Source organism: Strongylocentrotus purpuratus, unplaced genomic scaffold (assembly GCF_000002235.5).
Source record: "Strongylocentrotus purpuratus isolate Spur 01 unplaced genomic scaffold, Spur_5.0 spur5_scaffold_13, whole genome shotgun sequence".
Taxonomy (NCBI): Eukaryota; Metazoa; Echinodermata; class Echinoidea; order Camarodonta; family Strongylocentrotidae; genus Strongylocentrotus; species Strongylocentrotus purpuratus.
The window spans coordinates 7,369,594-7,385,158 of NW_022145598.1; the positions used below are offsets into that span (position 1 = coordinate 7,369,594).

Sequence of the window (15,565 nt, forward strand, 5' to 3'; positions counted from 1 at the left end):
TTACTGCATAAATCAAGGTGCCTAAATACAAATCCCTTACATTTATGAGAATTCAAGTTTTATTAATTTTGGAAGAAATCTCAAAAAGATCTACAAAAACAAACAGCATCCTAATTTTAGAAAGCATCCTAATTTTAGAAAGCATCCTTCAACTAAAGACATACATTACCTTTTAAGGTAGCAGACTAAATATTGCACAACTTCAAGTTTCTATAAATGTAATGCTTCCTGGGAGAAATTTACTGGGTGTAAGCCACAAATATGTTTAAATAAATTCAAGTTTGCATTAGCAATCATACAAACCACAGGTAAAGGCAATTTTCATCTCAATAGCACTTCATTGAAAAGATGGTTATTAGGGAGAAAACTCCCAGCACAATTATTCTCTTATTTAAAACGTGGTATCAGAGAATAAGTAAAAGGGATAATGAGATATGTTTTTTCTTTTCCTTTTGTTGGCGTTAATATGTTATCTATTCATTAGATTTTGATTTGAGAAGAAGAGAGTAAGAGGGGAGGGAGCATAAAGTGCACCTACACACACCAAAAAACATTATTTAAGATTTACTCCTATTCTCTGAATTAAGTTGCATAAAATACATTTCTATGATTGAATTTGAACAAAACATCAAAAGCAGTGCGGTAAACATGAACAAATCATTATTTCAAAAATCATGGTTAATCAAATTTTGTTTAAAGTTAATCAGTAAATCATCTTAAACTTGAATGGAAAAAGGTATGAGGTTATTCTTTTACTGTTTACTTGGTTGAAGAAAAAGAATGTTAATTTATTTAAAAATAAGTTTTTTGATAATGGGTATTTAGCAATGGGTAATTACAGCTTTCCAATTCTAAATGATATATTTGATGTAAAGATGGGTAAACCATCTTTTTTCTCCTCCTTTCATATTTCTACTCATATAAATAACAAGTATAATGCGTATAAATACCACCATGCACTAGAGTAAATTTTGGTAATATACAAATATTGCTATCTGTCAAATAAAGCATATGGAATGCAGATGATTTTGTCTAGTTCACCTTCAGATTTGTATAACTTTCAAAGAAATTGAAGATCTGAAAATAATGAAATTCGATCTGATAGGAGTATTCAAAAAGATTGCATAGATTTTCACAATGACTAAAAAACAAGCATTTTTTGCTTGTGTGTGTGTGTTTTTTTTGTAAAACAAAATATGCAACTAAATAGAACATCTGTTTTTTCATTGTGTGTAGAATAATCTAAAGAAGGAAAATCAACAACAGAAGTATCTAATGATTTTGAATTATACACATTCCAAATGTTAACATCGAAAGTAATGAAATGGAACTTAAGTATGATTTCAAATTTTGAAAATGATGAGGGTATTTGTCAAAGTCATTGATAGCTCCAAATAAACTTATGCCACTATTAAACCTGAAATAAAATCAATCTCACAATCTTCTATAGACAAAGTGAAATTCATCAATTATTTAGAGTTGAAGAAAGAACAATTATTCACTGTATCAACCTACACAAACATACTACATAAAGAGCTTGAAGTAATTTAAGGCTATCAATTCTCTTATCTTTGTGTATTTTAAGTTTTTCCCCTTCCTTGCTTGTACACTATTACGGACAGCGATTGTTTTTTGTTTAAACGCAGCCCTCACATGCAGGAGAACGCATAAACAGGAATGCCCAATATCCCGACCTTTTTTGGGAAAGTGGAAAGTGGAGAGAGTGAGATAATGAACATCATCCCTATCCGTTTTATGTGTGATCAATTATGCCTAACAAATACTTATCATCAGCAAGAAGTGATCAGAAATATAATGAAAGACTGTCTAAATATAGAAGCCCATAATTTTCTTCTCTGTCCCCAAATACATCCTGTGTTTTTGCCTTTGGCACCACTGCTAGATATACACGGTGAGCCGGCAAGTTTCTAAAATGTCAACAAAATGGCCGAGCTTCTCGCAGAATTCCATATGCATGAACTACAGACGTAACTATACATTGAATAAATACATCTTCCATCCGTTTACTTTCATCTTGTTTAATTATCATTTTCTATTCTTTCTCCCTTATCTCATACTATTTTCTTTTTTCTTCTTTTCACATCAACGATAATAATAATGATCTTAATAATCTATTTTTCCTCATTTATTTCGCTTCAGTATTATTCAAATTCTATTTTTAAAAATGCATTCGCATTTGTGGTACATCTAGTCAAATATTTTACACCTTAAACCAAACTATAAATATCTTCTTTCCAATCAAAGTGCAACACAAGCTGAAAAGCTTTTTTCTTTTTAATCTTTTTATTTCCCCTTTTCTTCTCATTTTCTTTTTCTTTGTCTCATAGTTTCTTATAGCTGTTCTCAAGCTGCTGTGATTTTGAAATCTTTGAAATTTAATACTTACTCCATTATAATACAGTTGATCTAGTTTACACATCATAATATCATATTCAAGGTTGCCGTTTATAAACATTAATCTGTATAAGTCAATAACAATACAACTTCAATTACAAATAAATGGTAACTGAACACCAGTTAGTAATTTATTTGTATTTGTTTGAAAGTAACTCTCAGTAAGCATAAGTGTCTGTTATTTATTTTTAAATTAAAAACATAAATAAGAAAAGGGATTGTTGGCTAGTAAGTTTACTGTGTTTAATTTCTAAAAATTATGATTCTATGGGTTAAACCTGTGTATGCTGTCTCATCTTACATAATAATAATAATAATAATAAAGTAATTTTTATATAGCGCATAATAATAAATTCTCTATGCGCTTTACAACAATCAAATATACAATAAATTACATGATTGATCTAAAGATTTAATTATACATGAATTAACAGAAATACATATCGTATACTATGATGACAAAATAAGATATAATATAAATGATATAAACTTATGAACACAATTATAATAGTTAAATAATTACGATCTTTTATTGTAAGGAAATAACATTATTTGACATAAACTAGCATATATATAATTACAGACTATTGGGTGAACATAAATGTTTTCAGAAGTGATTTGAATGAGTCGACTTGAAATATATGCATTAATAAAACAATTCAAAAGATTAGTCTTCAGTGTGTTTAAAGAATTTTCCCCATTCTGATCAAACAAATCTGTCTTTTTTGGTAAATAAACATAGATACACACCCAGAAAATTGCAATTTTCTTTATTAAGCAAACCTGTTTTTTAATGTTTTTGCCCTATTCCTACCCAAAACACTTCTTTTTTTAGCTTAAGTGTAATATTAACTGAAATGCTGTTGTTGCGATGAAATGTTGTTGTTGCGATAAAATATTTTTTCTGTCTGTTTGGTAAATAGGCATAGATAAATATCCATAAAACTGCACAAATTTCTTTATTAAGCAAGCCAATTAAGGATGTTTTTGCCATATTACTACCCACAACACTTCTTTATTTAGTTTTTGTTTATTAATATCTAAATTGTTAAAACAACCTACAAGTTTATATTAAACTCACCCCACACATAAACAAGACAAAAATAACTTTACTTCATCATATTTTTCACAAAGAAGCTCACTAATCACTACTCAATTTTCAGCGCTGAATGAATACTATGAAATATAATGTGCATAGGATATTTATACTTCCATTGCTGCCGTAAGTGATATTTTTAGAAGAAAAACATCAACAATTGATTAATAAGTATGGTAGGAAACTAGGAATAAACAATGTGTTTCTTGGCTTTTGGTGGGTATCTATAAAAAGATGGGCGGCCATGTTTTTCACTCTTCGGTATATGGATTCACATGCTCCTGTGTATCTATATACACACAACCCACACACAATGACTACTACCCAATACAGGGCTAGAATGACAATCTCGTATCGGCTTTGAAGGTACAGAAATGCAGACCTCTCGGCATACAGTGGTCAAGTATCGGTGGGGCTCCAGCGGCCTGGCTGTCTGTCCGCAACCACCCGTTATCTCGCATGTATTGTTTTCATCAACTCGTAGTTGAGCTTTCTTTCAGTGTTTCCTTTCTCTTTAAATTAGCTTAATTATCCAATCTTGTTAAACTTTAGAAGATGATGAAAAACCTTCTTCATTTGAATTAGAGACACTACCACTCTACAAATATATAACCAATTTAGATTCCAGTATAATTTTTGTTTTTCTGAAGCGATAATGTTTTTTTGCTCATTCCATATTATTCACATTTTCATGTTTGAAAAAAAGAATAATACAAAAAATAAATATTATGTTACTACATGACATTAATATTTCATTGGGTAAAGAAATATAAAAAATATATTCATAACAAAGATCATGAAATGAAAGTAAAAGAAAAAAGTAGAACTTCCAAAATTTGTTAAGGTTGTTTCCCTATGTTCATGTAATTTATTATATTGATTTTATATCTAAATTCATAATCAACCAGTAAAGTTTTTAATTTAATTCATTCATCGTTTTCATTCTGTCTATATTTACTAAGACTTTACGCCCTCTCTTTCTAGTTTCCTTCATTTTGTTTCACAAAATGTTCTCATTGGCTAGGCATCTTTTAAATGAATCAAAGTGAATGCAAACACTTATTACCTTTTTTTTTATTAAAACAAATTGTAATGATGTACTACATGTATCTGACTTATTTCACTTTTTTGTACTATTCAACTTCTTTACTGTTAAGAAATCTCATCAGATCAAGGGTAGAAATTCACTGAAATTATCAACTACTTTGGTAGAAATGTCTTTTTATGACTGTGAAAATAAATTTTAAGTGACTAAAAATATACTTAGAGAGAACTTACATTTGTAGAAGTTTATAAATTAAGTGTTCAATTTGATCCAATGACTTTGATATTTAAATCATCAAGGGTTTATGTGAAAAGTGAGAGAAGAATTAAATAAAGTGAACTATTTAATGTACAAACTCTGATAAAACAAATGAAGATTTAAGAGCTAATATTTCCAATTTCAAATCCTTGTATTGTTAAGAACAAGGGTTTCACACAGAGCTTATTCCTCTTAAAAAGCATCATTGATATTGTTCTTTCATTTTTCTTTAAAAAATGAAAGCCATGCATGTTAGAATTTCTATAAACAAACATTTTACAGTACATTATAAAAATCAATTCCATTAAAAATTAATGATTTGTGCAGGTGATTATGAATTGCAAATAAGAACAAAGGGTTTTGATTTCCTTTAAATATGTTTATATTTTAATAATGAAATGCTTTCTCACTTCAATGAAAATAAAGTTACACTGCAGAAATATTTCAGTTATTTTTGCTTAAAATGTTTGGCAATCTTCATTAAATGACAAAATGTTACAAAAAAACGAACAAAAAGGCAGAAAATGCTCCTTTTGGGGATGTTTTGCAATGCTTACTATGATAATAGTATATAATGATAATGATTAAAAATAATAATAGTAATAATAATTATAATGTTACATTTATAAAGCTCATTACATGATACAATTCAATGTGCTTTATATTACATACAATAACAGTATGAATCGATGAAATCCAATTTATACATAAATTTAAAATACTTGAAATACAAGGTCAGATGTGAAAATGAAAAATCAGGGTGGTTTGGATATTTTGGCGTGAAATAAAGTTTAACTTAAAACCAACAGTATGACTATAATCTCCCAAAACAAATGTCTAAGTTTTCCTTTAATTCTAATTGATTTAGAAAATCTAAATAGCTACATTTTCCTTCAAAAGCAGAGGAATAAGCGTATAAATGCAGAGTGATTAGTAACAAATTGTTGTTTTTTCGTGAGGAAGAGGGGGGGAGGGGATCAGCAATTATTTTCCTTTCCAAACAAAACTAATTCCTAGGTCACATTTACTTTACGGCTAGGATATGGCAGCTGTAGGCCTCTTAAAATTGAGAGCTACCAGTGGTATTACTTCAGAAATTAACCGTAAACATTTATTTCCTTACTATTCAACTAAATGTTCATTGCAAAAATAATTTTAAAAGAATTTAGACAAAAAATAAAATCCCATTTTGTTCCTCACCTTTCAAATAAATGTTCATTGTAAAAATAATTTAAGAAGAATTTAATTAAAAAATACAAACACATAAAAGCATAAAATAATAGAAAGCAAAAGCAATTTAACTGAAAACCTGCCAAACTTCCAAACAGCTGGAGAAAATATAAACACAAGCTAAAAAGGATATCTCATTTTCTCTTTATCAAGTAAAGAAAAAAAGCTCCAATGTACATGTACAAACAATCTACACTGAAAACTAGAAAATGTGGAATGGAGTTGATATTCACTTTACTATAGATGCAATGTATTATGATGGAAGGCACTGCATGCCGTAGAGAGCCTGCATATGACTTGGCCATGCATAAGAACTCATTTAGGTGACATTACAATACGGAAGGGGTGAAATATTCAACTGGCCTGCGTCAGTCAAAGGCAGTGACGTCACTCCAACTTGACTAACTTCTACCTGAATCGCTTGATTGAGGTTTAAGGGGGCCCTGGAAGTTTTCCCTTTTCTTTCCCATCTTATTATTCTTCTTGGTGCATTTTAGCCTATAGTTATGATGTTTGTGAGGTTTTTATATATATCGTCTCTTTCCAGCAAAGAAAGGCATTAGCTCCTTTACTTTAACACAGATTTAATGCAGTTCTGGCTCTCAATGGAGGGGGCCCGGAGCACATTCTTATCATGACAATTAAGGTTTTCTTATCAAACTTATCCATATTATCTTAAATTCAAACTTTGTTTATATCTCATTTAATTCTACTGAGCTGCTTCTTTTGTTACTAATATTATTATTGCCTCTAAAATATAACAAATATATGGAGACTTGTAATGGAGAGAAAAAGTGCCCCTAAATAAAATTAAAATATCTAGAAAATTAAAAAATCCCCCAAATAATGATGAATGATAAAATTAGAGCATGATTTCTATCAAGGGACTGCGATACAAACAAAACAAAGAACAATAAAACAATAAGTTCAAACTGGCTTTCAATAAAGGGAAAATATAGCCCTAAAAACAATTTTCATCTAAATTCTATTTGACCACCATATATTTCTATCTCTCCTTACATGTATATGTCATGTAAATGTCATTTATATGTCTAGCAAAAGTGGGAAATAATTTAAATAAAATCCTGAAGACGAAGCCTGAACCAAACCAAATGAACCTTTTGTATGTGAGATTAGGCAAAAAGATATACATATCTTTCACGGATTTTGGAAGAAATTGTAGAACAGAAGTGTAGCTCTGTCTTGTAAAGAGATGAAGGAAAGCTCTATTGGAGCTCTGGTAATATTTTGCACTTGAACAAAAATGACCAAAGTTATTCAGTTATTAATTAAAGGCAGAATATTTGCAGCTTTAACATGAAAAACAATTTAAAAATATTACAACCCTGCTAGAAAGTATATTACATCTGAAGGAAAACTCATATTTGCATTTGCTCACTATATTTAAGCTCTCAACTCTATCATTTAAGAATACAAACATTATTACTTTTCTTTCTTATTTGCAGTTAAATAAAACGGAATAAATGAATAAATAAATAAAGTAATGTAGAAAAATGCAAGGGATAAAAAAGATTTTGATAAAATTTCCCTCTTGCATTTGCAATTTTATTTTTCTACTGCTGTTCTCAGTGAATACTGTACACCAATACTTTTATAATTATGTTTACATCAATATTTAAATCTCTCTTTCTTTTGCTCTATATGTCTCACTGTTAATAATAAGAAACAAAACCTTGTTATTCCTTTCCTTATCTACCTCTCTAACTCTCACATTACATTCAGTACACACTCATGAGCAAAAGCATATAGCATTTATTATCATTCGTCTTTTAGCTTTCTCTTTCACTGTGTATCTATGGATACATATTCATAATTATTCCTTCTTCCTTTCTCCCTCTCTTTCTTTCTCTACGCTCGTCTCTTTCCCTGCCTCTGTCTCTATCTCTATCTCTCTGCCGAGCCATCTCACACACTCTCATGCACCACACTTCGACTGCAGCATGACACACAGCACACACACTATTAGCAGGTACTATCCCTTTTCCCTCTCTATCTCTCTATCTCTCTCTCTCTCTCGCTCTCTCCGCTTCCCACACACACGACCAGAGCGACCCCAATCCCTGAGCACCTTCAGATTGACGTCATAACTCAACAAGCCATGTTGCTTCTTTCCCATCATTCCCACTCTACTATGATTCTTACGAACCAACCCCGGCTGATGTTTTTCTCTCCGCAATCACACACAGCCAGCCAGCCGGTTCCCATACACACGCTGCATGCACAGGAGACAGGTACACGTGCATGCTAATAATTGAAGTATGATTACTAGGAATACTACTACGTACCATATTATAGGAAACTTGCTTATTTAATTCTGATATCATTCTACGGAAATCTAATCACTTCCTCTCAATTCCTTCCAAACTTCCAATTTGTGAGTCATTGCCATTCATAGTGGAAGTACGTCACTCACGCTTTCCCAAATGCATTAAACCCTGACTTCATTCATTCATAAAAAATGTGGGCATCGGAAGCAAGACAAATGTTCTCAAGTTATTGATTTTATTCATAAATCAACGTATCACACGGGTAACAGACTTTACAGACCACCCCCTCTCCCCACCTCCGGCAACTTGATTTGCCTATTTCCACCCTTCCGCGTCTTATCCTAAGAAAAAGGTACAATTTAATGCCTTTGATACCTTTTGACGTCAATCGCTCCTGGATAATTTAATGAAAATTATGTTGGAAAGAAAAGAGTCGAGCTTGGCTCATTCAATATGGGTGGTGTAATGGAAGACATGGCAATGCAATGCTTCTACTAGGAGAGTGAGAATGAGAAAAGGAGAGACAGAACGAGAGAGAGGGAATGAGAGAGAGAGGGAATGAACACTTACTGATTACATGTACCTTAGCTATAAAACTCTCTCCATCTCTCTCTCTATGTCTGTCTGATTTTCTCTTTATCTCTCCCTCTCTCTGCTTTTTTCTTTAGATTCTTTTCTTTTTCTTCTCTTCTTTAATAAATCTAATTGTTTCTGTTGTATTTTTACCTTCCCTTCATTTCTTTCATTTTCTTTTCATGTTTACACCTATACTGCGCCTTTAATAAGACTTATCGTTCTTTAATTATAAGCCTATCTCTTTCGGTGTTCTCTATACTTTTTCTATCCTCATCCTCCCTTTCTCTTTCTTTCTCTCTCTCTGTCTCTTTCTCTCTGTCTTACTCCATATCTATAAAAATCAGTGTGAATCCCTCTTTCAATATATTCTTGCTAAAAATTAAAAAAAATTACGAACACATATAAGTAGAGAGATAGAGAGAAAGAGAGATGCCAATTAGTTTTCATAAGACAAGTTTGACCTTAGATATAGTAATAAAAAAGGGAAGGAATAAATTACTCAGAAACAGATTGAGAATAGAAAAATTAGGAAGTACCAGGTAAAGAGAAAAGAACAAAAAAAAGGTTGAAAAACTATATATTTCTATCCTCCTTGCAGCTGTAACATTTGTATTTGTCAGAACCCTAGAGCCCTGAATCTTGTTTGCACTAAATTAAATTTTCAGATCGAAATTTTATTTCAGGAATTACGTCACACTGAGCGGTTAGGAACAAGAAAGACTATACTGGCATTCCATGAATGCATAAATCAATCAGCTCCATTCTGAAAATGTTTCATTTTTAACGAAAATTAAGTTACTTTCAGCACTAATTCAGTGTACCAATAAAAGCCGTTCATGCAATACTTGTTTCATTATAAGAAATTTTTACTTACATTCTGCGGCTGAATTAAAAGACAGTTATGTAAGACATTTGCATTTAAAGAAAATACTTATATTTCTGAAAAAATTGAGAAGAAAAAAAGAGACATTATAATGAGTAATAAATGCCTTTTGAGGAGTCGATAATGTGCTGTTATCCCATAGATTTATAGGATTACACTCTTTATTCATGACACTCTCTTACATGGGCTGTACATACCCACCCTAACTTTTGGAGCTAAACTTGGCTCATAATGTCTGTTTGGAGCAAGAACGGTATTAACTCATAAACTTTATCACAGAGTTAACACCCTTTTGGAGCTTAACAGATCATCCAAAGGGATGTTATATCATATTCATGATGGGCTATACAAGAACACTTTATCTTCATCATTATTACTATCAATATATGTTTTTAAATTAAACTTACTTTTGGTCGACTTGACTTAATGAATCCATGGAATCCATGCATCACATAATTTGCATTAGAAATGAAGGAATTATATGTTCCCAGAAATTTAACCCTTTCTATGCCGTGAAATAATCAATTACATGGAGTATCAGATGATGCCTAATGCATATGGCATGCAAAGAATTAACAGGTCACCCTCACACATAGAGAGCAAAAAAGAAGGAATTAAAGGAAAGAAGAAAGATGTGAGCTTTGTGCGTAGGAAGTTTTAATCCATTCCATTCCGAGAAGGAACAGATACTTGGCGTATCGGGTGTACAATAGGGCTGCTGGCAATGTAGGAGTTAATAGGAAAAGCGCCAGACTTTGAGAGAGAATGAAGACGACTCGTGCGTCACAATTTGGCCTGGATATCATGCAAATTCAAAGAGATCCTCAGGTCTCTGGGCTGGATGGCTGCCTTACGTTGTCCTGACTGCAGTCGGTCGCCTACCCTCGCCCACGCACAAATCAAGAGGGGGGGGGGGTTGCTTCCTTCCTCGTGGCGTAGAGCAAGCAGGTATATAAACTGCATTGCTTATCACTCATTCACTCCAGTACTGAAGGCACATATTTCATAGACACATATGCATGTTTGTATGTGGCAATCACATAGAGGTTATGCTTTTTCTACAACTTCCATTTACTGTATTCATAATTAACATCATCCATTTTGATGTGTAAAGTGAATATCTTAGTCAACTTGCTGTAAAAAATTAATGTATGGATTCTCATCTTGTCTTAATTTATCCTTTTGTTTTTCTGTTGTCTTTACTGCATCACATTTAAGCCTTGCATGTTGTTTAATTGGTAAATTTTTTGAATTATCATATTGACTATTTGTGTTTTCCAATTCATCCTTGCTATTTATTCAGCTCTGACGATCGACACTCATTTCTTAACTTGTTAATTCGAAGACAAGTGAATGATTGGCGAAACTTACAGAGTATTCTTAACGGTTTAAGATGCACTATTTTTTAGAGAAAATGCATGATGCACATAATGACGTCACTCCAAATTAGAGTCGTAGTGAAACAATCTCACAATCAAATTGTTGTCATGGGAACCGCAGAGCACTGATCCTGCTAGGAGAGCAACGAAAGCCACTGTGTAAGAAGCAGAATATTTAACTGCTTCTTTCCGAATGGAACCATCCTGGAGCGGATCGAGCCACTTTCCCGGGATCCGTAGCACCCGCCTGCGACCCGCCTCGTCTCTCCAGAAAATGTAGCGCTTTAGCTGGTAAACGGGAACCAAATCGTGAAGTAAATGCGGATTTGGTCCCCTTCAACCAGCCGTAGCACTGCATTCTAGACAACTCACCTACAGAGTACCGGATATCACCTACAACCTTTGACCTGGCAGATAAAGATGCCCGACCTTTGACATATGTTGTAGAGGAGGCAACTCATCACACAACAATGAAGATGGTACTGGTTGCCAGGAACATTATCGATATTCGGCCCAAGACCAAGATGCTACTGTAGAGAAAAACTTGCACCACCAGATGTGAAGTCTATCCTACAACTACATTGCAGGAGATACAACACTACCATGTTGCAGACCAGCCTGTACAACTCCAAAGACACTCGTGTCTAAACAACGACTCAACAATATATGACATTATTTAAACATATTTGTTTTACACCCAGTAAATAAGATCGATTGATTGATCTGTAATTGAAAAACAAGACAGACAAAATCTTGGAACCAGCGGGACTTGAACCTGCCATCTACTGCTTGCTGGGCAGCGACTCTACCACCAGGCCATCACTGGTCCATGGCACAGTCACAACCACGTCAAATACAGATCGATCAATTTATCTTATTTACTGGATGTAAGCCACAAATATGTTTAAATAATTGAGATTTCTCCCAGGAAGTACTACATTTATCAAAAAAACATGACATGCAGTTATTATCAAACATAAATTATATTCCCTATCACAATAAATGCCTTTTTGTGTGTTTACTTATACATTATACATCTTGTGAAAGCAGGTTTATCTTTATAGTTGGTATCATTAAAAAGCCTATTGTTAACATTTTAAAATAATGCCCTACTTGTATAAATTTTGAAGGTCTGGTTTGTACAGTACACCTAAATCTCGACCTTCTTAAGAGTCTGAAGCGGAATCTTGCAACATTCACTGCTATCAAAAGAGCTGTATTCTCTTGTAGAACTCTTTTTATTTGAATACCAATGACTTTTATTTGAATAAGATTGACATTATTTTTATCATAGTATTCTAAAGCCTAACAGTAACAAGTTTTCTTAACAATAATGCCTACAAGATGACTTACTTCAAGATGGCTCATGTTGAAGCATTCTTTTGGAACGATGTATGCAAATATTTTTTTTCATATTGGTTGTATTAAATGAAAATGTTTTTTCTTTTATTGTTTTTATTTAAAAAATGCACATGGGCAAAGATAAGGGAAGACAAAAATAATAGTGCCTACAAGAGATTTTAGAGTAGATTTTATGAAGAAGATTTCTAAACATATTATTCCTCAATTCTCCAACTGAGAAGACCTTTTGAAGGAAATATATTAAAAGCTAACAATAACTTATATGCTAGGTACAGAATCAAGGGGAATTTTATTTGGATAAACAAGTGGACACTGAATGGTCAAATTGACTAGGGTCATGTGACTATATCAGAAATTTGAGATACCCATAGTAGTTATTGATGTTTAATAATGGAACGGTTTACTAATATATATATTCCAATTTATGGATGTTTCTTTCCTGGGACCTAGTGACGATTTATTCCATCAGTCTGCATATATTCCATGCTGCTATGTTGGGCAAGCTTTCATGTCATCAAAAACAACCATTGTTTAAAGAATATGCATCAAGTTTAAATATATGTTGGTTAAGCAGTCTATAAAAAGGTTTTTTTTCTTCTAATATCTGAATAAAAGTTTAGCTAACATTAACAGCTAACATCCATATCCTTATGATATGGTTCTGTATGATAAAATTATGATTTTTAACAATTATGCAGTTTGCGTTCTAGACACGTCTTTTTTTGTGCCACTACATTTTGCTATTAAAAGCTACCTTAGTTTGCTTACACTTTTCTGATTAATCCCCAAATCAACCAAGAGATAAACAATTCTGCATTATTTTTAACAAGGTTCTTATGAAATACAGTTCTATCACATAAACTCAAGACAAGGTTTTAACTTCTCTCACAATGTGTGTGTTGAATAACATGTTAGGTTGACTCAGAAGGTCTGCAGGGTCTTTTTCAGAAAACAAAAACACTCTATTTCTATTTCTACATGTATATACATGGAAGATACAGTGCACTCTATACGCCCCATTTAGGAATGATAGAAACTAATGGGCAAATTAAGTCCCGAGTATGTGGTCATTTGCTGTCCCATACCTTATCACACAGTGTAGATCTAATAAACCATTATTAATTAAACAGCATCAACATCACAGGTGTCATTTTTTCATGTGTCTTATGGTCTGATCCCAGCTCTAGTTCTACATATCAAATAGACCATTTTCTTATCGAAATCAAATTTAATGTACAATGGTACAGGACATTTCTAGAATAACTTACACATCTTACCTACAATTTTGTGACACACTGTTGACATGAAGCTTTGTCAATCTCGTGAATAAAGTTCATAACTTATTTATTAAACAAAATATACCGGTAGATCTAAATCTAAGTTTGTGCCATCGCATCAGTAAAGTAGGGACCGTAACGGAGCTACCGCGTAACACAACTGCGCATCGCATCCGCTGTGTGCACAAAGTCTATTTTCTTCATATCCATTTTAGGCAATATCGCATTGCATTGTGGTAGGTAGGGGTTTATATCGGATACCAAAACTGTCTGCGATACAGTACTAGCTTCAAAATTGACGAAGTTTTGCTAAATCACAATCATTTTTGAGGTTAATACAACTTTAAACTTAGTTTTTTACCTTTAAATTCTATAAGAATATTGATGAATTTGGTAACAGTTTGAAGAAAAAAGAGTTTCTAAGAGAAAATAACAATGATTTTGTTTGGTCCCGTAGCATTGCACCTTTTCCCCCGATTTTTCCATACGTTTTTTGGGGGGGTTTTGGGGGTCTAAGAAATGTCAAAATCAGGGGTGCAGCCTATACGGCGCTGCGGCATTAAGGCCAGCATATACAGTAATTTGCATTCAACTATTGAGATACAATGATATATAACAGGTCAATGTAGTAGCTCATTGCTAGATAAAATATGTATAAATTTGAGTACCGGTATATTTTGAAAATAGTCTATGGTCAGGGAGTGGTAAGAAGCAAAGAAAGACCCACCTTGGATTTCCTCGGAGAGCAGCATGATGGAGAGCATTGAAGCCATTGTTGTTGGTCACACAGATGTCAGCGTTATGGTCTAACAAAAGAGAGAGGATGTCGTCTCGTTTCTTACTGATCGCATCATGCAGGGGCGTGTCTCCTTCTGAATCCTGCATTTAGAAAGATAGTAATTTGGGGTTAAATCTCTTAGGTAACCCTCACTTGACAAATGTTTCTTTTTTTCAAATTCAGAGTAATTAACTTTTTTCTTATTTGAACGTTATATAAAGAAACATTGTATAGTTAGAGGCAAGTTTGAGCGGCGTTTCGAAACAAAAACTCAATAAACAATCAGAGTCCTGATGTAGTCAGAACGTCATAACGAACCGTAAAAGAAACGTATAAAGAAACATTGTATAGTGAAATGCAAGTGTGAGCATCCTTTCAAACAAAATCTCAATAAACAATCAAGGTCCTGATGTAGTCTGAACGTCATAACGAAACGTAAAGAAACTATGAGGGGATTCTTTATATGACGAACGCTCTTATCCAACAATTCACATGAAATTTAACTGATTTAACAGGTTTGCTCACAACAATTACTGTGTTTTTTACAGCAAATCAGACATCTTTCCATGCATAATTTTGTTTTAATAAATCAACTGTGTGCTAGTTTCTGAAAAAGGTTGTATAACCTTGTTAAAGTTGTGGAGGACTAAAACAGCCAATCAGCTTGGAGAAATGGAAGTTAGAAATTAATGCAAGATGTATGAAAATCCTCACTTTCCACTTAACAGACTAAGGGATATATTGCCTTTTTTCTCCTCTTAAGTGAAAAGGAACAAACAAAAGTCCCTTATATAGCAGAGCAATATAAGTGGCACGGTAAGACACGTCCAGAAAGCCAAATGCATAATTATTAAAAATCATGATTTCATTACACACGGGTAGATCCACACCGTTAGGAAATGGAGCTGGCAAATGCGTATACCATCTTGATTAGGCTTGAAGGTGATACAAAGTTTTGGTAATATTTCAACAGGATAG

The 15,565-nt window shown here is 32.9% G+C and overlaps 1 protein-coding gene and 1 non-coding gene across 2 annotated transcripts in view; one reads left to right on the forward strand and one right to left on the reverse strand.

Moving 5' to 3' along the window:
* Positions 1-11,436: 11,436 nt before the first annotated feature.
* On the forward strand, positions 11,437-11,537 carry Mir133 (microRNA mir-133). The gene is given in 1 exon segment (NR_036407.1): positions 11,437-11,537. It is a non-coding gene; the product is annotated as a microRNA mir-133 (primary transcript).
* Positions 11,538-14,307: 2,770 nt separating this feature from the next.
* The window catches only part of LOC574545 (E3 ubiquitin-protein ligase MIB1), a 49,003-nt gene continuing 47,745 nt past the window's right edge, over positions 14,308-15,565 (reverse strand). Inside the window, exon 12 of the mRNA XM_030982798.1 lies at positions 14,308-14,688. Coding sequence (XP_030838658.1) covers positions 14,449-14,688 — 240 coding nt within the window. The 3' untranslated portion in view covers positions 14,308-14,448. The remainder of the gene's footprint in view (positions 14,689-15,565) is intronic.